The sequence below is a fragment of the Hemicordylus capensis genome, chromosome 3 (genome assembly GCF_027244095.1).
Source record: "Hemicordylus capensis ecotype Gifberg chromosome 3, rHemCap1.1.pri, whole genome shotgun sequence".
Lineage (NCBI taxonomy): Eukaryota > Metazoa > Chordata > Lepidosauria > Squamata > Cordylidae > Hemicordylus > Hemicordylus capensis.
Genome location: NC_069659.1, coordinates 280,380,352 through 280,402,205, shown reverse-complemented (window position 1 = coordinate 280,402,205; position 21,854 = coordinate 280,380,352). Strand labels below are relative to the sequence as shown.

General features: G+C 43.3%; 1 protein-coding gene across 1 annotated transcript in view; it reads left to right on the top strand.

Annotated features, from left to right (window-relative positions):
• The window catches only part of SORCS3 (sortilin related VPS10 domain containing receptor 3), a 750,118-nt gene that overhangs the window by 589,873 nt on the left and 138,391 nt on the right, over nt 1-21,854 (top strand). Inside the window, exons 9-11 of the mRNA XM_053311335.1 lie at nt 577-756; nt 8,620-8,766; nt 10,420-10,522. Of these exons, the coding sequence (XP_053167310.1) occupies nt 577-756; nt 8,620-8,766; nt 10,420-10,522 (430 nt within the window). The remainder of the gene's footprint in view (nt 1-576; nt 757-8,619; nt 8,767-10,419; nt 10,523-21,854) is intronic.

The window sequence follows — 21,854 nt, the reverse complement described above, 5'->3', positions numbered from 1 at the left end:
TTGGGGAATATTACTTTCCTGTTGCTAAAAGCTGCATAGCTTGGACAGTATTGTTTGGTAGCCACTCTGAATTTAGATGGGATGGATGGAGAGACTTGTACTACTGATTCTGATTCTCTTTTACTGAGAGCTCAGGGTCATGGTCATGGCAATCTGGAGAAGGGTTGCTTGACAGCTGTACTTCCTGTGTGTATGTCTTTTGGTTTTTTTAATTATTTAAATAAAAGGAGGCCCTTAGGCTCTGTGGCTGTGAATCTTCCAGAAGCAATAAAACTGATTTGCAAATGTATAAATAAAATATGAAGTTGGATGAAACTCCTTCAAGGACTCTGGAATCTCCTTACTTCTTCCCTGTTAACCACCCTGCAGCCATTTTAAAATTAAAAAACATACACATAAGGAAGGACTGAATGTGGTAATTTATTGGCTCAGTCTAATGGAAAATTGTTTAACATCACTCATAACTCATGGTCCTTTCCTGCTGTGGCATAAGACAAGGTAATTGCTTTGTATATGTCCCAAAGGGTGAAGGAATATAACGATCAGGGGTAATAAGCCTTTTATCTTCCTTAACAGGACATGCATATTATCAGCACACATGAGAATCAGGTGTTCGCTGCAGTTCAGGAATGGAACCAGAATGACACATACAACCTTTACATCTCTGACACCCGAGGGGTCTACTTCACCCTTGCCTTGGAGAACGTCAAGAGCAATCGAGGACTAGAGGGGAATATAATTATTGACCTTTATGAGGTATGCATCCAAAGTCACTTTGGGGCAGTTCTTCCTCTTATAAAGATAAATATCACTTCCCAGTTGGGCTGTTGGCTAATTAAAAAAATTAGTGTCTATTAACTGACAGCTCTTCAATGAAAAGACGAATTCACAATTAATAGTATTTACTGTACATTAATAAAAAATATTTTTAGGGTACAGAATACATTGGTTGGGAGCTCATCAGAATATGAGAAATCATCTTTATGCCAAAGTGTCTATCTCCTAGTACCAGCAGCTATATCTGACAGCAGATACTGAGTTCCCTAGGGTGCTAGGCAGAATTCTGTCCCAGCAATGCTACCTGAAATTCATTAATGGGGTTCAGAATGTATATCTCTGACTACCAGTACCAGCAAACCAAAATACTGCTCCTGAGCTAGAGAGTGGCTCTGGAAGAGTAAATGAAAGTGAATGGGAACTAATTAACTTGGTGCATATGTGTGCAATGAGCACATTAGAATATTGCCCAGTTCCTCCGCCCCCTCTCAACCACAGTTTGCAGCTGAAATGTTCTCAGAATGTTGGCAATCATGTAAATGTATGCTGTCACCCTTGTGAGTTTTGCTTGTTTATTTGTTTTTACTGGCAGCATTTGTTGGATCTGAAATCTAAAATCAAAAAGGAAGGCTACTCAAACCTCAGAAGGAAGAAAATCTTCCCAGGTCTACATGCAGTGTTTTGTTGTGCTGTGGACACTGACTCATCTTCCAATTGTCACTATACATTTGTCACTAATTCTTCCACTGGGGCAGATTTGAAAGTTTGTTTCAGCATGAATATTTACTTACAGAGTTTTACAGTCACAATTCAGACTAATAATCAGAAGCATATATAGAACTGTCTAGAATAGACTGATTAATGTTCTTTTTTCAACTGGCATGTGTGATCCTGTGGTAGTCTAACTACAGGCTATCAGGGTGGATTTGGACTCCTACAAGTCTCATCAGGCAAGCCCACATTAGCCCTGGTTTCAAGAAATCACCTTTTGTTCAGTCTGCTAGCAACAGAGAAGCCCCAGCAAATGTGTCCCATAAATCTTTGGTTTTTCAGAGGAACTGAGTTTCACAATGTTATAATTCTGAAAGTTAATTTATAGCCGCCAAAGAGTCCAAGCAAAACAAGTTTGAATCAGAATTAAGGTGATTCTTTCAACTGAACTTTTTTTCTTCATCTTGAAGGATCTGTAACCAAAGTTAGGTTGAACATCATACACAAACTGAATTGGTTCTTGGAGATGGTGACCATGTAGGATCTGGGCGCACAAACAGAGATAGAGGGAGACACACTCAGAAAGTTCAATGGGCTTTATTATAGAAAGTTGCTCATCAGGATAAAATTCAAACAAGTCATCCAAATTAAAAACATGTTTCCGATTCAAGGTGTAGTGTAATGTACCTAACTAACATATGTGTGTGCAGTCAGTAATTACAGCTATCTAACAAATCCTAATAAAACATTTAGAGAGAAGCAGAGAAAGAAGGGAGGGCTTAGGCGAGGGATGGCAGTGATTAGTAGGGAGGAGGGAAGTGGGGAGCAGGCCAGGCTGTGCATTGAATAGGCATCTCACCAGGTTCACAAAAAAGGCTTCATAGGATTTGTTCGTTGCTGGAGCTTGGAAATGATGCAAGCTTCAGATGGAGGAGAAATGCAGGTGCTGGAGAACAGGAGCCTAGGGTGCAAGCTTTAAGCAGTCAAGCAGGCTGGGGCAGCTGCACAGAGGAAAGCAGAGCACCATAGCTGGGTAGTCTTGACTGCTTACTGTGCAGCTGAAGTCAAGACAGTTCCTGTCCATGGAAAGAGTTCTTGCTTTTAGCCCCGCGGCTTTAGCAGCAAACTCTGGGATGGCTCTTGAGCACGGATCTGCTGGTTAGGCAAAGCTTGCTAGCTCTCTATTCAACAAGCCTCATTCTTTATAGTTGTTTCTTCCCTTGTTCTCCATAGAGTCTATTCAAAATATCCTCATCCTTCCTGCATCCCCAAAAGGTGACATTTTGCTGTTACCCTCTCGATACTGTCTTTTAATTATTGATATTAGTTCAGGATATTAGCTCAGTCCAGGGAGATCTGAATCCCATCTTCTGTTTGCTGCTGTTTTGGGGAGGAGATTGTTCTATTTTGCCCAAAGGAAATTTGCATCTCAGAGATGCAAATGGGCATCTTTTCTTGTCCCCAGATTTCTGGCCCCAGGTCCCAAAAGGTGTTAAAAGGTGTTAATAAAATAAGAATCAAAATTATAGATGTTTTCTTTGTGTGCATCTACCTAGAGTGGAATTTCTATAGACAGCAATTGGGTATCCCCTTTGGGTAGAGCAGAGCAATCATTAACAAGGATTAACATAGACTTTCTGCAGGAGGAAATGCAAGCTCAGCTTCTAGCTTCTTCCACAGATATTATCTAATCTGATAGTAAGTTAAATTTTAGCATTTGGATAGACCAAGCCTGGCCATTGTATTTCTTTTGAGTACCCATTTCACAAGCATTGAGAATACCATGCTGGATTGCCTCTTCCTTCACAGAGCAATTACCATCAGTCTCAGAGGCAAGTAATGTACTGGTCAGTTCACCTTGAGTTCAGGCATTAATTCCTTAATAAAAATGGAATTCAGAAACAGGCCTGAATTCCATATAATTCTGGGTTGGTACCTCTGGGTTTAATGTTGAGGTCAGGGGGTCCCCAACACTTCCTACCCTCCCCTACGGTTTGACACAGCAGCAGAAATCAGATGACACAATGCCACTTTTGGACCTGAGGTAACCAAAGATTCAAATCCAGGTTTGGGGGCTAAAACCGACCCACAGTTCGGTTACAAAACTATGGGTTCACGCATTTGGACAACCAAAATCTTAAACCTCTGGCACAGTTGTCTCCAGTTTCATGTTATGAACCAAGGCAGCCAAAGAGATCAAACTGCCATGGCCCCTCCCATTACTGAGAATTCCTTCTCCTTAGGTAACATGTTCTGAGAAACACCCATCTTATCAAGGTTATGTTCCTTAGTAATGTGCTTAATGACATTTTGGACTTTAAAACATCCTTTGTTTGATATTCATGCTTGATATTCTTAATACATCCAATTGGCTCTTTTTTGGGTACATTTTTGTTTTGAATGTATCGTTTCATCCTGGAAAAACGTTCTATGAAATACAAAGTTATGGAGCATTTTCATTGATGGTGTTCTATCCTTCATTCACCAGTCAGCACAGATGCTAGAGTGTTTAATATAACATAAATGTCTAAAGACATAATTCTCATGCTTTGTGTATGCATGCAGAATTTTCATTATTCTCTCCAGTCTTGCTGCTGCTTCTATCTGGGGCTCTGTCTTCCCATCATTGTGCTGCTGGGTTTTCCCTTCTACTTTAGGCATGCTTCTTAAAGAGATATCACCACAGCACAGACATATTAGACCAATAAAGGTTACAATACCTCCATGTATTCAATGACCTGATTTTGACAGAGCATCTAGTGCCCAATAAACATTGAAAGTGATTCAGTGTTGTGCATCGATACATTTTGTTGGAGGAATGAATTACATAGTCTTGGTCCTAGATTCCAGTTGGAACATGCTCATGGAATGATCCCTGGAAAGACCGTGTATATCTATCTTTCTAATACTGTTTACTGTAGAGCCCAGGGTCTGCCCAAGGAGTCCTTTGCTTTGCTTCTGTGGCCTCAGCAAGAGCTATCAGGGAAGTCTCTACACCTAAGTCTGCCCACATCTGCTTCTGCTTATTCCTGACCCTTGCCTTGAAGTGAGGAGAGAAAAGTGGGTGAGGGGACCACATCCCTGGTCCCTGGGCAACCATCCCTTTAACATTGCTCCTCTCCTTCACCCTCAGCTTCCTTGGCAGCTCTTGCAGATCTTAAGCAAGCTCCAGCTGCCATGAGACCTCCTAGAGCAAGGAGGTCCCGGCAACTAATTCAGCCACCAATGCAATTCTTTTTGTAAGCCCACTCCCTACCACATCCTGGCTGTTTTGCAGATGGGAACAAGTGCATCCACTTGGTGTGGCCAGTATGTCCAAGCCCTGACACTAACACATGTATATGTATTCACAAGATTGCTGCAAGAAGTGCATAAAAACTGGATTTAGCTCTGAGGACCAAAATAGAGATGACATTAATTACATTGTTTGGCCTTGCTTTTAAAAAATAAAAAAATAAACAGCATTTTGTGGGGTGGGGTGGGGGCTTACCCAGGTTGGGATTGTGGAGTGAAGGAAGGAGGGATTTAACACTTTGATTATGCCCTCTTGCAACTACTGTTTGCCCTGAAAGGGATGATCCCATTGGCAGCACCAACAGGAACCCCTCCTGGGCCAAATAGCAGCTGCATTGGGATTCCAATAAGGATCTGGACTTCAGTGAGGAAAAGAGGTTAAAAAAAAAACTCCTTCCCATCATGCCATAATCCTAGTATGGATTGATAGCCCCCATGGCATATATTTACACATTTTAAAATGATGTTATATATGTCACATCTAAGGATGTGCACGGAACTGGTTTGGAGGCCCTTTATGAGTTGTTTCCCCACACCTGAGCCTCAGGAAAGCTTGGGTCTGTGCACATACCTGATCTAGTTTTTGAAGGACTAGTAAAGTAAGTAAAGTTGTGCCATCGAGTCAGTGTCGACTGCTGGCGACCACAGAGCCATGTGGTTTTCTTTGGTAAAATACAGGAGGAGTTTACTATTGCCATCTCCTGCGCAGTACGAGATGATGCCTTTCAGCACCTTCCTATATCGCTGCTGCCCGATATAGGCGTTTCCCATAGTCTGGGAAACATACCAGCAAGGACTAGGGGTGGGTAAATTATGCAACCTTCACAACTCCTTTCTGCAAAGGGGTAAATTTTTGGATAAAAAATGCAGTGTAAGTCTGTAATGTCTGAATAAAGGACAGAATGGGGCTGTTAAGCTGCCATTATGCAGGAAACGGATAAGGCATTTAGGAGTTCCATTGCCAAAAAAGAATTCCTCTGGAGATGAGATTAAAGTCCTCTTACTGGATTCTTAAGAAGCAATTTGTTTTTTGATAGGATATTTTGTGCTTGCTTCCCCTGTGGATTTCAAATATAGGTCTCTGTCTTTACTTGGGCAGTGTCAGAACCCTTTGTAGGAAATACGTTCTGTATCTGAAATTACACTCTTTTTAAAAACCTTTTTTTGAAATGCTTTTCTATTTTTCTGCCAGTGAGGAAAGGCACATGATAAGTAATTTAGCAAGGAGATTGTGGTGTAAATTATATTTCTACGCTGTAGAGTGAGTCAAGCTGGTGCAGGTTTCAAGAAAAGGAACCCTAAAAGCAGATGTATAGATGGCCTTCCACACCTCCCCTTTTCATAGCCATATTTACTGAATGTCTCACCAAGCCTAATGAGAGACAGAAAGACCATATCTTAGTCTTAATTTATTTGATATCCCAGGAAAACCTTTCACATCCTGTGAAATTTGTGGAGGATGGAAAGTCAGATCATCCAGAAACTGGATAGTTCTGCCATAGGCTTCAAAGCTGCATGTTTCACTGGACAGATGCAGGTACTTCCTGCACTGTTATATTATAATGATGTCATTTCAGTAAATAGATGCAAGTGGCCTATGATAATGTCCTATATGGCCAGCAACATGAAGGAAGCATCCAGACATGCTGGAACCCATTATAGTTTTGCATGTTTGCCATGGAACTGGTGGGTCCAGAATATGGAATGTGGGCAGAAAGAGAGACATGGGCCAGTTTAGATGATATGGGCCTGGACAGCTGCCCATTATATGAAGACAAATGATGGCATGCCATTATTCCCAGAAGAGTTGGTACACCACCTCCACCCCACATAATCACATGGGGATGGACCATTCAAATCAATTCTTCATTGTGTAATTGACGTGATATCCTGTATGTCAACTGCATGATTAGCTCAGACATGACTATGTGGGGGCAGGAATGATGCATCTGATAGTGAGGAATAGTAACTCACCCTTTCTTTTCTTTGCATAATGGGTGGCTACAGTGCCTAGGGCCGTGAAGTGAAATTTGGGTCCACCAATCTCTTTTTCAAAGCAAAATAGTGTATTTCTTCCAGTTCTGAGATAGCCTCCCCCCACCTTTTTTAATTTTTAGTTCAAATCTATGTTGGATGCTTCAATGGTATAGAAATGCAAACCTTATACTGTATCTCCAAAACTCTTCTTTCAATAAATGTCTTAACATTCTGTTGAATTTTGCAGAGGATTCATGAATGTTGGTGGTTCAGCATATCAGGCTATATGTGCATTTATCTATTTGTTGTTAATTTATTTAGACATCACATACCTCATGCTGCAGAGAAAATAACAATGTATAGTATATCTGATAAAAAACATGTTACCCTCTTGATTCTCTCAGTTCAATTGACTCCCTCCCTGCTGACACTTGATCCTCCTATTTCTTCATCTAGCTCTCTCCTGAGGAAATACTATCCATCTTCCAACCCTTGCCAAAACCTTTCAGAACTGGGGCCTAAACTTTCCTTAGCCCTATTAACTCATTCCTACTTCCTTATATCTTCCCTAAAAGAGGCCATTTGTGACCAGGCCAAATTCTTTCAAGATTACACTTTTTAGGTTCTGCCCACCTATTTTGGAACTCATTCAGCAGTTCATTTGAATTCATACAGCAAGAGATGTGACCTTGGGAATTATGAGGCAGAATTCAGGTTATATAAATACATTACTCATCTACGGAATAGAGGGACTAGAGGGAAGGTTGCACAGGCTTGTTGGTGTCTCAGTGTTTGGAACCCTTCTGGTGCCATGCGACTATGCAAAATCAAGTGGTCAAGAGATCCCTGAGGTCAAGGCAAACCTGAAAGCTTATTACCTTTCTGCCCTGCTGTGGGTTTCCCAGAATCAATTGGTTGATCATGGCTGGAAACAGGATGCTAGAGCGAATGGGCCCTGTGTCTGATCCAGCAGAGCTCTTCTTATATTGTGATAGGAAGATTTATGAGAGGTGCCCCAGGGGCAAGCGTAGTCTCAGGTTACAGAATTTAAGCTTGGCATAGCTTATTGGCCTTCTGGGACCATTGGACTGTGTGAAATCAAGTGGTCAAGAAATTAAAAATACTTATGTTTCACCTCTCAGCCCCAACAGGAATGGCCAGGGTGATTCACAACAACATTTAAAATACAATATCCTAACCCAAAAACTGATTCCACAGATCCTCAATGTTGCTTTGCCCTTCTATATCATTTTTTATCATGCTATCTACTGTTCTGCTAGAAAACCCATCAAAGAAGGCTTGAGTTCTCCCATTTTCCCTTTCTGTGAATGATATTTTTCTCTTCCCCAGTGAAGCCAACTCCTTGTCTAACCTTGTTAAGAGTAATGTACACATGTGATTCCGCAAATGATCTTAAAACCTTCATGTTGATCTGTAGGCAATTCATGGGTTGTCTAACTAGCCTGCCATGTGATTGGGCTGAAATGATGGGTTGCCAGAAATGATGGAGGCAAAAAGGGCTGCCCTGAAAAGTTTTGAAGAACTGTGTGCATTCCTAAACATGGTTGCAAAGGGCTTGTTGGTCTCCCAGGGTTTGGGGAGTGGTGTTTTCTGGTGCCACTGAACTATGTGACATGAAATGGCCAAGGGACACCTGCGGTCAGGAAGTTGGGTGAAGAAAAGAGATAAAGCTTTTGTTTTCAACAAGTGTGAATGTCTCTACTTTAAACAACACCTCTGTCCCTTTATTAGCAGCTGCCAGTCTTCAGCATATGTTACCGACTGTCTTGTACTACTGGCTGTGCCTTGTTCTCATCTAGTCACCCGATGTGGTTTTTCATCTCTCATCATTTTTCCTAGGTAGCAGGGATCAAAGGCATATTCCTGGCTAACAAGAAAGTGGAGGACCAAATTAAGACTTTCATCACCTACAACAAAGGGAGAGACTGGCGTTTGCTGCAGGCGCCAGACTCAGATCTAAGAGGGGATCCCATACACTGTCTGCTGGTCAGTGACAGAAATTTCCCAACTGTAATTAATGGTCCCATCAGGCTTTCCATTCTCTTAAGTTCCATGAAGAAAATAAACTCACCGAAACCCATGGGGTACCTCAACAGGATTTAGTTCTGCTTAGTTAGTCCCCCAATTTGCAGCAATTATTTCTTCTTTCCCCTTTTGACAGATAATTATGTGAACTTGAAACCACATCTGATTTCAGTCTCCTCAAGCCAGAAGGGATCATTATTTAAACAATTAAATACAGGCTTTAGAATTGTCCCAAACTTTAAAGCATTGTACAAAGAAGTGGCTTGAGATCAATATTATGGATTTACATATTGTTATTTTTGTAGTGTCAGAAGATGGAGAGTGGCTGCTGAGATATTTAAATACACCATATATGGGCATAAAAATAATGTATGACATCCAGACTATCGATGTGTGGGTGCTACATGACAAGCAATGGTGCTGCTGATGGTTTTGATTAATGCAACACCAGCATTTGCATAGGGAGGTGGGATGAAATCTGATGACTTCCCTTCCCCTGGAAGTGCTCTGTGCCACACAAAAATATGTCCTTGTAGTTCACGCAACCCTCAGGGACATGTTTTCAGGTGGCACAGAGGAGTTGGGGAGAGGGGACTGTCGAAATTCACCTCCCCCACTGTGTGCTAGTGTTGCTTTAGTTGAGCTCCTAGGGCACTTATTACCTAACACCCACGCTTTGGATGTCAGCCAGTAACTAAAGTCAGACTAAAAAATATTAAAAGATGGTATGTGCTAGTTTCAAGTACCCTAGCAGCTTAACTCCAGTTGCCGTCTTAAATGAAATGCCTTTGCATTGCTTTTGAAAGGTGCTCAGATGTGAATTTAACCCACTCTCTGGAGGAGAGGAATTCCACAGATGTCAAGTAGCCATTTCCAACTCCTCTACATGCTGTTGATGAGTAAACTCACTGCATGGATAGTGAACTTGAAGATGATATCACACAGTCTTGGGAGAATATGGTGGTACATGAAGGATGAATTGAAATGGATAGCAGCCACTTTCTATTTGTCAGTGACATTACTGGACTTGAGGTTCACTTCAAATATTCATGGAAAGTTCTAACAAAAGTGTTCTTTAACAGGAGGATTCAGTATCTCAAGATATAAAAAAACTGATTTGAGAAAATAACTTGCCCCTTCCCTGGTGCAGTTAGTCTGAAATGCTGTTAGTTTGCTCCTTTTGCTGCATCAGTGGTTCCTTCCTTTGGATATCAGCCAGTGCCTATTGAAATGGATGTTTTAGAAACAGCAGTGCCATTTGGCTATAAGGAAAAACTACATGTAGTCCCAGGACCATTGCCAAACAGATGGCTGGCTTTGGCAGCTCCTATTTGAGAATAGTAGGGACTGATTCCAAGCAGTTCCTTCTCACCAAATAGGTGATCAGTGATTCATGAAAAGGATTTGTGTGTGCAGACCCTACAACAAGAGAGGACCTCTCAGGGCCAAAACATATATAAATGTTGTTAATGGAGATGGACATAGTTGCCTTGTGTCAACTTCATTACATGCCTTGTTCTCCAAAAAAGAGATGAAGATGTGAAAGAGTAGCTTATGCTCTGGATTCAGTATTTATTTAACAACATTTATTTCCCTGTCTCTCAATATTTTCAGAACTTCTGTTCCTTACACTTGCATCTGCAAATCTCCGAAAACCCTTATACTTCAGGCAGCATCTCAAGCAAAGAGACAGTTCCTGGACTTCTGGTTGCTACAGGTAAGGAATCTGTCTGTAAGAGATCCCTGGCATTCCCAGGTTGAGGCAGGTCCCTGTCTCAATCCCTGGAGAGCTGTTTTCAGTCAGTGTAAGCAATACTGCACTGAGCTAGTTGGAGGAATGATCTGACTCAGAGGGCAGCTACTTCGGTTCCTATCAGTTGTTTCTGTTCTTTTCAAACAGTTGTCTGCTGCTCATACTCAGACCTCAAGCAAAATAATCACCTCTGGCCAGAGGCGTATCTAGGGCAAATAGTGCCTAGGGCAATAACTGAAATTGCGCCCCCTGTCCAAACATCTGACACCCATCTTTCAGATAACTTTACAATAATATCAGCTGAAAAATACAAGTCAAATTGTATTTTGACTCGTTAATCTTTTAATATTTCAAAAACTATTTAGCAGTGGACGTAGCCAGACCAGAAAATGCTTGAAAACTACACATTTCAGTATGCTGGGGCTCATGAAATACCCAAATACTATGTGGAGGTGTACTTGGAAAACTAAACAGAAGTGCCTATCTAATTCTCTACTGTGCATTGTAGCATCTTTATTGCATAAGTTTTAAAAATAAATGGAGAATTTGACTTTTCCCAGATACTCTGAAAATAATTAAAGGATATGCAGAGTAAACTGTGTTACTGCTTGGAATATATTCTAGTATTTCAGAAAGACAGTTAAAATGAGAGAAAGAGAGCTAGAAATTCCCAGTGGGCCCTAATACTAAGGATTTCACACTGATTCAAAGACAAACTCACCATCAATAGCCATATTATTAAGACATCACATTTAACTTACTTATCACAAGAAGCAAAGTAAGAGCAAATGAATACAATCCTAGCGCATAAACTTCAGCTCAGTATTCACAAGCCCTGATTCTCTGTACATAGTGCCAATCTGAATATGTGTAAAGTGACATATTATATTATTTTTTAAAAAAATTACTTATAACCCCTTCAGGGGGCTTCCTAAAGGCCATGGGGGCAGTCTGCAAAGGTTCCTCCTCCCCTGACTGGCTTCTAGGGCCTTACAGGAACCATTTGAACATGTGCGGTGGCCATTTTAATATATATATATTTTATATATTTTTTAAAATGGCCGCTGAAGACAAAATGGCTGCTGTGCATGCTCAAATGGCCTCTGCAAGGCCTGGCATGGCCTAGGGCCTCATAGAGGCCATTTGAGCATGCACAGTGGCCATTTTGTTTTCGGCAGCCATTTAAATTTTTTTTTAAATGGCGCCCCCCTTCAGGAGGCGTCCGGGGCATGTGCCTTGTCTGCCCTACCATAGATACGTCCCTGCCTCTGGCATTTTAAAGACTAATTCATTGCTTATAGCACAAGCTTTTCTGACCACTTCATCAGATGCATGAAATGTTAGTTGGCAGGTATGTGTGTCTGATTGCTCATACATCTGATGAAATGAGCTTTAATCCATGGATGCTTAGGCAATACAATTGATATGACTCGTTGCTGCTTTTTGCTACAACAGACTAACATTACTATGCCTCCAGAAGTTAAAAAATTAATAACTGAAGTAACCTTTAGGACCATGACCCTTCTACTCTCCCTTTCCACTCATCTTTTAGCCACTTGGTGCTTTTTCTACTCCTCCTGAGGCTTCATGTAGCTTAAGCCATTTCGCCATGGTAGTTTAGATCATCCTTGTCTAAGGCCTTCCTGGAATGAAATGAGGCCTTGCTTGATGGTATGATCTGGGGATCTGTTAGAGAGGAAAAGCCTGTTAAACCTCAATCCCTGCATAGACCTTAATGTGTGCCCATTCCTGGATCACAGTTCAAGTATTTCCTTGCTTTCATGTACTACTTATTCAAAGTGCTTGCAGAGGATTGTGTTCCTTAGAGGTCAGACATAGGTAGCGTTTGCCATGCACTGGCTCACATACTGTACAGAGTCTTACTGATGAAAGCATGAGGCATGCGCACTCACTCCGCCCTCCTCCAAACCGTATTCATGCTGAAGTATTGAAGTGACTCTCTCCCATTAGGAATAATGGAAGTGAATTGCTTCAGTGCTGATGAAGCCATAGAGCCTCTCTGAGCTCCATAGCACAGCACAGGCATGGTTTGGAGGAGGGTGGGGTGAGCATATATGCCCTGCACCCCCATCAGCAGGGCTCTGTGTGGTATTTCATATTTACTAGCTCTACTCTACAGTCATAAGAGCTAGAATATTGCATTTTAAAATATAAGTGAAGGTCTTCGTGATCCTTCTAATAAATCTTATTCACCAAAGTACACATTTTAATAGTTTGCATGATCATCTGTCATTTTGTGTACCTTGATTAAAGACCAAAATGCAAGCATATTCAAATGTATCACTATCCTGTTTCATTATGCATCCCTCAAGGACATATTTTGGGGTGGCACAGAGGGCTTCCTGAGGAAGGAGAGGTCATCAGAAATTGCCCCTTCCCTGGTGCACTGGATTAACTGGATGCAATTAATCTGGATAGTTTGTTCCTCTCACTGCATGGACACGTCTTTCTTCTGGATGTCAGCCAGTGCCTATTGAAAAGAGGTGTTTTTAGAAACACCAGTTCCATTTGGCTATCAGGATTGTCATGATGGCTTGAACTGGAAGTCGATCCTGATTCCTTTATGCTTGTGCACAAAGGAAAGAAAGAATTGTCACAATCAGATCTTTAGCTGGTTTACTGTAACAGAGTCACTTTGATCAATGCCATTTTATGCCCTGTTGAATCTAAAGTTGGTTGCTATGGAATAATGTGTCCCTCTCCCTTAGCAATGGTTCATTTACGCTTTCCATTACAATTGATTACTGTTGGCACAGAGTTCCTTACATAGCACGTTGCCCTGGAGCAACTGGTAGCAGCTTTGTATGTGGGTATATTACTCTTGGTCTGTTTCGATGCTTTACACCTTCATGGAGATGCTGCCAAAGGTATATCTGACAGCAGCATAGTAGCTGTTACTCATAATTCATGGACTGTTTTGCCTATCAAAAGAACTTAAGAATGCTTTGCCACCAGTGCATTGATGCTCTCTGCTTGTGGGTAAAAGCTGTCTTTAGCAGATCATAGGCTTCTAATGACAGCCTGTTACAATGTTAAAATGCCAGCCATGCCCAGTGCATGGTAATTAATCTGACAGCCATTGCAGCCCCTTTATGTCTGTAGCTGCCTGCTCACAGTAGGCAGCCTCACAAGGATGGTCATAGTCATCTCAGCCTATGTAAAGCTCCCACAATGCTTAGCTCAGTGGGAGCTGTCCAAGGTAACAAAAAGCTTGTTGAATGGTTGTCACTGTGGATCGCTTGAGTATGTAACATGGGATGTGATCTGTAATTTCACATGGTTTTCAACAAGCTGGTGCACTGTTGATCACAGAAGCTGGCCGTGGAATGTATTTCCCACAAATGCTAACCATTTCCAGGGGTGACCCATAAGAAAACAACCTTTACATTTGCTACTGTCAGGTGTTCAGACCCAAGGGTGCCCATCAGCCACTGTGGGCAGGCAGCAAGTAGGCAGGCAGGCAGAAAGTTTATCAGGTAGGATGAAGGCCAATAATCCAGTAGTGTAGTGGAAGAACCTGGTGGACTCCCCAGTGACAAACTATCCAGACAGATAAGGCAGTAGGTTTGGGAGCTTTACTTCAGTCAGTAGCACCAGACTGGCCTTTGTAATCGCCTGACTTTGTAGGCCAGGAAGATTATGGTGGTGGTTTGAATGTGCTAGCTGGAGCTGCCTGTAGTCCTCATTTCATCCCATCATCCTCAGTGGCACAGTGAACAAAGAACCAGAATCTGATTTTTCCACTCCCAGTTCAAACCCTGTGATACTGGAACTGTTCCCAGAAATCCCAAATTGTGCACAGATGACACAATGCATAGAATTTCAAGTCATTTGTGTGGCATATTTGTTTTTACATTTATATCCAGCTTTTCTTCCATCATGGAACTCAAAGCAGCATGCATAGAATTTTCTTTGAGGCAGTGGCCAGCCTTAGACCCACTTAACTTCAGCAAAGCTCTTGCAACATGTGCTTCCAATCGGTGTCTTGGGACTTAATAAAGACATTACAATTACTGGGATGTTGTTTATACAGAAGAAAGGCAGTCCTTGTTGCATGCTCAGGGACAGGGAGTAGGTGGGCAAGGTAGGGGCTAGGTGAATAGGGGTGGGAAGAAATAGTGCAACTGGAAGGAAGCTCTAGGAAGAATATTTTTTAATTTCTCTTTCTGATAGACACAAACTGGATATTTTTCAAGCTTCTCCTTGCAACCGTGAGACCTAGAAACTTGTTAGGATAAAACATTTAGTTATAAGTGATGCACTGTTGGTGAGTTTCTGTTTCTAAAAGTTAAAAATAACTTATTAGGGCATCTTCTTGTTAAGTGTGCAGTCATGAGTAGAAGAGACTGTTCTGTTTAAAAAAATCTGTAGCATAGTAATACATTCTGGACTGAAGAAACGTAACAGCACTTCTATCAACCAAGAATCAATTTACCTATTATCACGTCTGTAATTTTCTCTCTAAATAATAGCATGTTGTTGCATATATAAATCAAATTTTAAAAGAGCCATGGCATGCCACAGTGAAATTAACTAGCTGAACTGTAATGACCTCTGGAGGAAACAGTCATGGATTAAGAATGCACCTAGAGAAATTGGAAGGGAGGAACGTAAAAGGGGATTGAATTGTGCCAGGGTGTTGCAAGTAGAACTTTGAATAGTGAACAGAAAAAACTAAAAAGGGTTCTGTTATGAGCAGAGTGTTAATATTATGCAGATAGAAACAGCACAGAGGTTTCTTTTATATGGTATTACCTAGAGACCATTGCATGAACATTTCCAGCTTTCTAGCTGCCTCCAAGAGGTTTTCAGAAGACCATTTCATGGGACATGCCTAACTTTCTGTCATCAGGATAATTGTAGAAGACCAGTCTATCCATTTTCATAGGATCATAGAGTTAAAAGGGTCCTTTGAGGTCTTCTGGTTCAATCTCCTGCTCAGTGTGGGAAAACTGAAGTTATGCAGAAGGCATATCCACATATTAATGTTCTTTGAAGGGGTGTCTGATTGCACTGTTCCTTACGTAGGTTAGGATGCAGACCCTTGTGTGGGTGCCATGTAGCAAAGATGTTTCTCTGCATGCCGGCCCCTCTGCTAGACCAGCCCCAGGGGAAGGGACATTCCAAGAGTCAGAGAATAGTCAAAACCCCTCCTGGGTCCCCTGGTATAGATCGGAAGTCAGGAGGGAGAAAGAAGTAATCAGCTGGATTATTGATTCCTCCTCCTCCTCCTCCTCTCCTCCTCCTCCTCCTCCTCTACCCCTCTCTCTGCTTCCTTCCATTTCCAGCCCCAACATGAGGCATACAGGAGACTACATAGGGATCTGGGACACCAAAGACATGACCTTTCCAGTAGGAAGTACCTTCTGTTTGTATAGACTTGCTCTAGATTACCCTTCATGCAGTCTTACCATGTGATCTACACATCTGGATTACTGGGGCTCTCTATGCAAGTTCACCTGTTTGTGGGGTGGAGGGGTGGGGTGGACAAGAATTGCCTTGCATTCCTGAAATGGCAGTGCCACAGCTTGGGTTTCACATGTGTGTAAGCCCTAGTGGCTGGGTGTGAATGGCTCACTATCTATGTCCCAGAGGGTCTCTGGATTTTGTTTGTACGTGTAGAAGCCTCTTGCCTTGTCCTGTGCATGCACAAAAAAGAGGATCATTATGCCAATAGTCATTCAGGTTGCCCAGCAGTGATGCAATCTTACACAGTATAAATAAACATTCCTGTATCTATAACAACGTCAGTGCAACCTTTCATGTGACACTTTGCATTAAGTGCTACCCTTAAGCTCCAGGATTTATTTTCAGCAACGCAAGTATCATTACCAGTTGGCCAGCTGCATTCTCTGTTCACTGATAGGAATGTGTCAAATTGCATCTGGACATCAATTTTTCATTTTCAAACATTAAATGTCGGGAGCTCAATTAACATTTTCATTAGTGTGTATTTATTGGTCTCTTACTGAAGCTTATAGAAGTTTGGCAGGGACTCTTTCTTTCTTGCTATTTTAAAGTAAAGCAAAACAAAAAAGGAGTTCCCTTTCTTTCTATAGGATGAAATAAACATCTACTTAAAAGCTAGGAGACCTGTAGGGTGTGACTTCAGAAACTACAGATATAGTGTCAGTTAGTTCATCTCTAAGTCATTGCATTCCACTGAACTTAAAAACCAATTCCTTTATGAGAAGTTCTGGAGTGACAAACTGAAGCTATTCTGACAATCACCAGAAAGTGGGCTAAGGGAGCCTAGCCCGCTTCCTGGTGACAGTTGGAACCACTGGGCTTGCGGGCGAGCCTGGTGGTTCCAAGGTGGCTAGCCTGCTAATTCCTCCTCCCCTTAAACAAGGTTAATGGAGTGAGTGCTCTGGTTTTTTGCTTGTGTGGCATGGCAGTGTGCGGCAACACACAAGTAGACCCCCAACTGGGAGGCTAAAAGCAGCCTCCTGGGCTGGGGGTCCCCCAGAATGTCCCCCGCGCTTGTGCCGAGCATCCTGGAACTTCCGGGGGCCAAGTGGCCCCTGAGCCCCACAGACTCCACCGGCTTTGTAATGGAGTCAGTAGTCATGTGGGTGGCTGATTCAGCTGCCAAGGGCTCCACAGGCAATTGTCTGCGGGGAGAGCGGGCTAAGCCTGCTCTCCCCGCAAACCACCTCGAGGCACTTCACACTAATTGTGTGAAGCACCTCACTGTGTAACTGCACATTTTGGGGGGCCTCCAGGCATTAACCACTAGACTTTGGGTCTTTCTAAAAGAAGTCACCTGCAGCTTTGCTCCCTCACCTCTGGAGTGAAGTACAGCTTGGAAGGGGCTGCCCTGCTCAGCCCTGCTTGGTCTGATAAGTCCAGGGGAGCATGTGTTTCAAGCAGGTTCAAACTTGCAAATTAATAACAATTAATAATAAACTTTATTTGTTAGCCCCTAACAAACTGTTCTCTTGGTGGCTCACAACAGAGAATTAAAACATACAATAAAACACATAATACATTAAACCATAACAGAAAAAAAGTTAAAAGAAAATACAAAACAAAACAGCTTTAAAACTCATTTTAAAATTAGTTAATTAAAAATCTGAAATCCAAAATTTAAAAACCTGAATTTAAAAGGCCAGTGTGAACAAAAAGGTCTTTACCTGGTGTCTAAAAGAACAAAGTGATGAAGCCAGGCAAACCTCACTGGGAATCCTATTCCATAAATAGGGTGTAACCACTAAAAAGGCCCTCTCCCTGGTAGCCACCCACCTTAACTCGTTTGGCAGGGGCACCCGGAAGAGAGCCTCTGCAGAAGATCTTAAATTATGAGTAGGGACATATGGGGCAAAGCACTCTCTCAGGTAACTCGGTCCCAAGCCATTTAGGGCTTAAAGGGTAAAACCAGCACTTTGAATTTGGCCCAGAAACAGACTGGGAGCCAGTGCAGCTGACGAAGCACTGGGGTAATACGATAAAAACGTCCAGTCCCAGTTAATAATCTTGCAGCTCTATTTTGTACCAACTGCAGTTTCTGGACCATTTTCAAATGCAGCCCCATGTACAATGGACTGCAGTAATCTAAGTGAGAGGTTACCTGAGCGTGAGTAACTGTGGCCAAGCTATCCCTGTCTAGGTAAGGTCACAGATGGTGTATCAGCCGAAGCTGATAAAAGGCACTCCAAGCCACATAGGTCACTTGAGCCTCTAGTGACAATGCTGGGTCAATGAGCACCCCCAGACTGTGAACATGGCCCTTCGTGGGGGGGCGGGAGTATAAGTCCACCAAGAACAGGCTGAACATCATTCACCTGGGCAGAGGAACCACCAGCCAACAGTACTTCAGTCTTGTGTGGATTGAATCTCAGCTTATTCACCCTCATCCAGTCCATTACTGCATCCAAGCACCGATTCAGGACAGTCACCGCTTCACCTGCGTCTGATGAAAAAGAGAGATACATATTGATGACACCTCAAGCCAAATCTCCTGTTGACCTCTCCCAGCAGCTTCATGTAGATGTTAAACAGCATAGGGTAAAGAATGGAACCTTGTGGAACCCCTTAGTATAATTGCCAAGTGACTAAGCAGTAGTCCCCGAACACCACTGTTTGGGAACGGGCCTTGAGGTAGGAGTGGAACCACCTCCAAACAGTGCTTCCCACACCCAGCTCAGCCAGCCTATCCAAAAGGATACCATGGCCAATGGTATCGAAAGCTGCTGAGAGATCCAAGATAATTAACAGGGTTGCACTCCCCATCTCTCTCTCACTACATAGGTCACCCCGCAGGGCGACCAAAGCAGTTTCTGTTCCAAAGCCAGGCCTGGAGCCTGATTGAAATGGATCTCGATAGTCTGTCTAGTCTGTCTTCCTCCAAGAGTATCTGGAGCTGGTCAGCCAAGACACGTTCAAGCACCTTGCCCAGGAAGGGAATATAGGCCACAGGCCTGTAGTTGTTTATATCCTGAGTCCAGACTGGATTTCTTTAGGATTGGTCGAATAATAGCTTACTTCAATGAAGCTGGGACCACTCCCTCTCTCAATGAGGCATTTAGAACTTGCTGGACCAAGCTAAAAATTCCCTCTTTACTAGATTTAATAAGGCATGAAGGGCAAAGGTCAAACATGCACGCAGTTGGCTGAACCCAACTAAGCACCTTGTCCACACCCTCAGGGACCAATAACTGAAACTCCTCCAGCAAAACTAGGCCAGGTTTTTCTCCGCGCACCTCTCTCAACAATCCTGCATCATCCATAGTGTCCATGATGAATGCTCATGATGAATGTGAGTGACTTTACCCTCAAAGTGTTGTGCAAATGCATCACAGCATGCTACTGATGTATCCTGCCCAGGGCCCAATTTCAAAAGGCCCCGCACCACCTGGAAGAGCCCCGTTGGATGACATTGATAGGATGCAATAGTGGATGAAAAAACGTGTTTCTTCTGTTCCATCACTGCCACAGAGTAGGCTCAATAATGAGCCCTAACCTGTGTTTGCTCAGACTCACTTCAAGTTTTTATCCATTTATGTTCCAGCTGCCCCCCCCCAGCTTGCTACATCACCCTCAGCTCAGGTGAGGTCAATTCTAGAGAGCAACTAGGGCTTCGATAGGAGCACCTGCCATACCAGCTGAAAAATCCCCCAGAGCCCTCAGGAATTGATTGGAGTCCCTCAGTCTCCGGGAGTGGACCATTTTAATAGGACTCCCACCCTTGCAGAGTGGTGTAGCTGCTAAGACTCTGAACCTCAGAAGGAAGTGAGCTGACCATGACAAGGGCATAGATGACATATCCCCCATTTTCAAATCACCATCCTCCTGTCCAGTCGAAAAAACCAAATCCAGAGTGTGCCCCAATTCATGTGTTGGGCCAGCAACTTGTTGGGACAGCCCCATGGTGGTCATGACAGGCATGAAATCCTGAGCTGCCCCAGACTCAGCATGGAAGTTGAAGTCACCCAGAAAAATCATTCTGGGAGTCCTCACACTAAATCCAAGACTACCTCCATGAGCTCAGGCAGGGAGAAAGCTGGATCCTTCCTTTCTCCTCTTTCATCTGCTGAAGCTGGTGATACAGAGGCCAGGGCAGTATGCTATTTTATATTGCCAGCCCAGGAAATGATAGGGATGTGCACAACTGGCAGATGGCAGCACACCACCCACTTCCAGTCTGACACTGACCGGGGTTGCAAGAGGGTATGCTGCTGCCCCGCGCCAGCTAGTGGGGGAATTGTGGTGGGTGGTGATGGTGAGAGGACCCTCTTTCCTGCTTAAAGGTAAACACCGCCCCCGGTCACTGAACCAGCTGAACTGCCAGACTGGTCCAGAGGTCCGAAAAACAGCCTCTGGATTGGTTTGTGCACATCCCTAGGAAATGATGCATGACCCAGCAGGAACTGCTGAGTCAGCACTCTCTGGGCTCTCCTCCTGGGCTGCAGCTCTGCCACCAACCAAGGGCTACAGCAAAGTTGCTCTCAAAGAGAGAAAGAGCCTCAGGAAAGCAAGGGGTCAGCTGCTTGCACTTACCACAAGCTCTACTCACCACTTTCCAGAGCAGGTGAAATTCTCTCTTCCTCTTCCCTCTGCTGAAGCTGGTGTTGGATGGAAAGATTCAGGAATCTGACTCAAATGTGTGCTTGTGCTTTGCAATCTCTCAGAACTTGATTGTGTACTTGATACTACTTCATCTTGTTGAGTTCCCTTAACATTTTTACTCAGAAAATCTCCATGAAAAATGACTGAGTGATGTCCAATGAGAGTTTGGGGCCATTCTCACGATCAAATGGTGAGTGGGTGGCCAGGAAAGAAGCTTTACAAAGCTTACTTCACCCTGAGATGCTTGTGCACCCAGATGCTCATTTGCTGCCCCTGACTGTGCAGAGTCACGAGGGCCAGGATATGTCATCCTTGCCACTGGATACCTGACAATGTACCACACAAGTGCACAGTGCATTGCTTCAGCGCTGGCTGAGAGCAGCTGGCGCTGGCAAACGAACAGGTAAACCGGGTTAAGGGAGCACTCACTGGTGGTTCTCACATGTATCCTATCCTGGGTTGGGCATCCCTAGCCCAGGTTAGGCTGCATGTGAGAACAGTCCCTTGATCTTGAATCTGAAAGGCTTTTGGGAAGATTGATGCCACAAGAAGATTCACACATTGAGGCTCTGCACACGATCTGTGTGTAGAGCCTGGGAGGGTTCTGTGGGGAGAGCAGGCTTAGCCCACTTTCCCTGCAGATGAGCAGCCACCCGTTGCTGAGCGGTCGGATCAGCCATCCACATGACTCCGTCATGGTAGTCGTAACATCACGGTAGTCACTGCAGGAACTGGGGGCTGCGTTTGTGCGGGCATCCTGGGGAGACCCCCGACACAAGGAGGCTTGTTTTAGCCTCCCGGCATGGGTTCCCTCATGAATTGCTACACTGTGGCAACTAATGATCGGGAAAACAGGGTTAGCAGAGCACTTGCTCTGCTAACCCCATTTAAGGTGAGGGTTTCTTTGGCAGACTAGCCACCAGAGAATCACTGGGCTTGTCTCCGAGCCCAGTGGTTCTCACGATAGGAGAAAACCGGGCTGGGCTCCTTTAGCCCGGTTTTCTCCCATCATGAGAATTATCTGCTGTTAAGTCGCAAATCTCTTGATTGGTGCTTAAATGAGATGCTTTTCCATGAAAATTTTTTCCCCAACTGAAGATGTGATGTAGTTTCAAAATTGGGCATTTGAACTGACCTCAAAGATGGAGTTTAATGTCAGATTATGTAAAACAAAAGTAAAACAAAGGTCCATTATAAACACAGAACT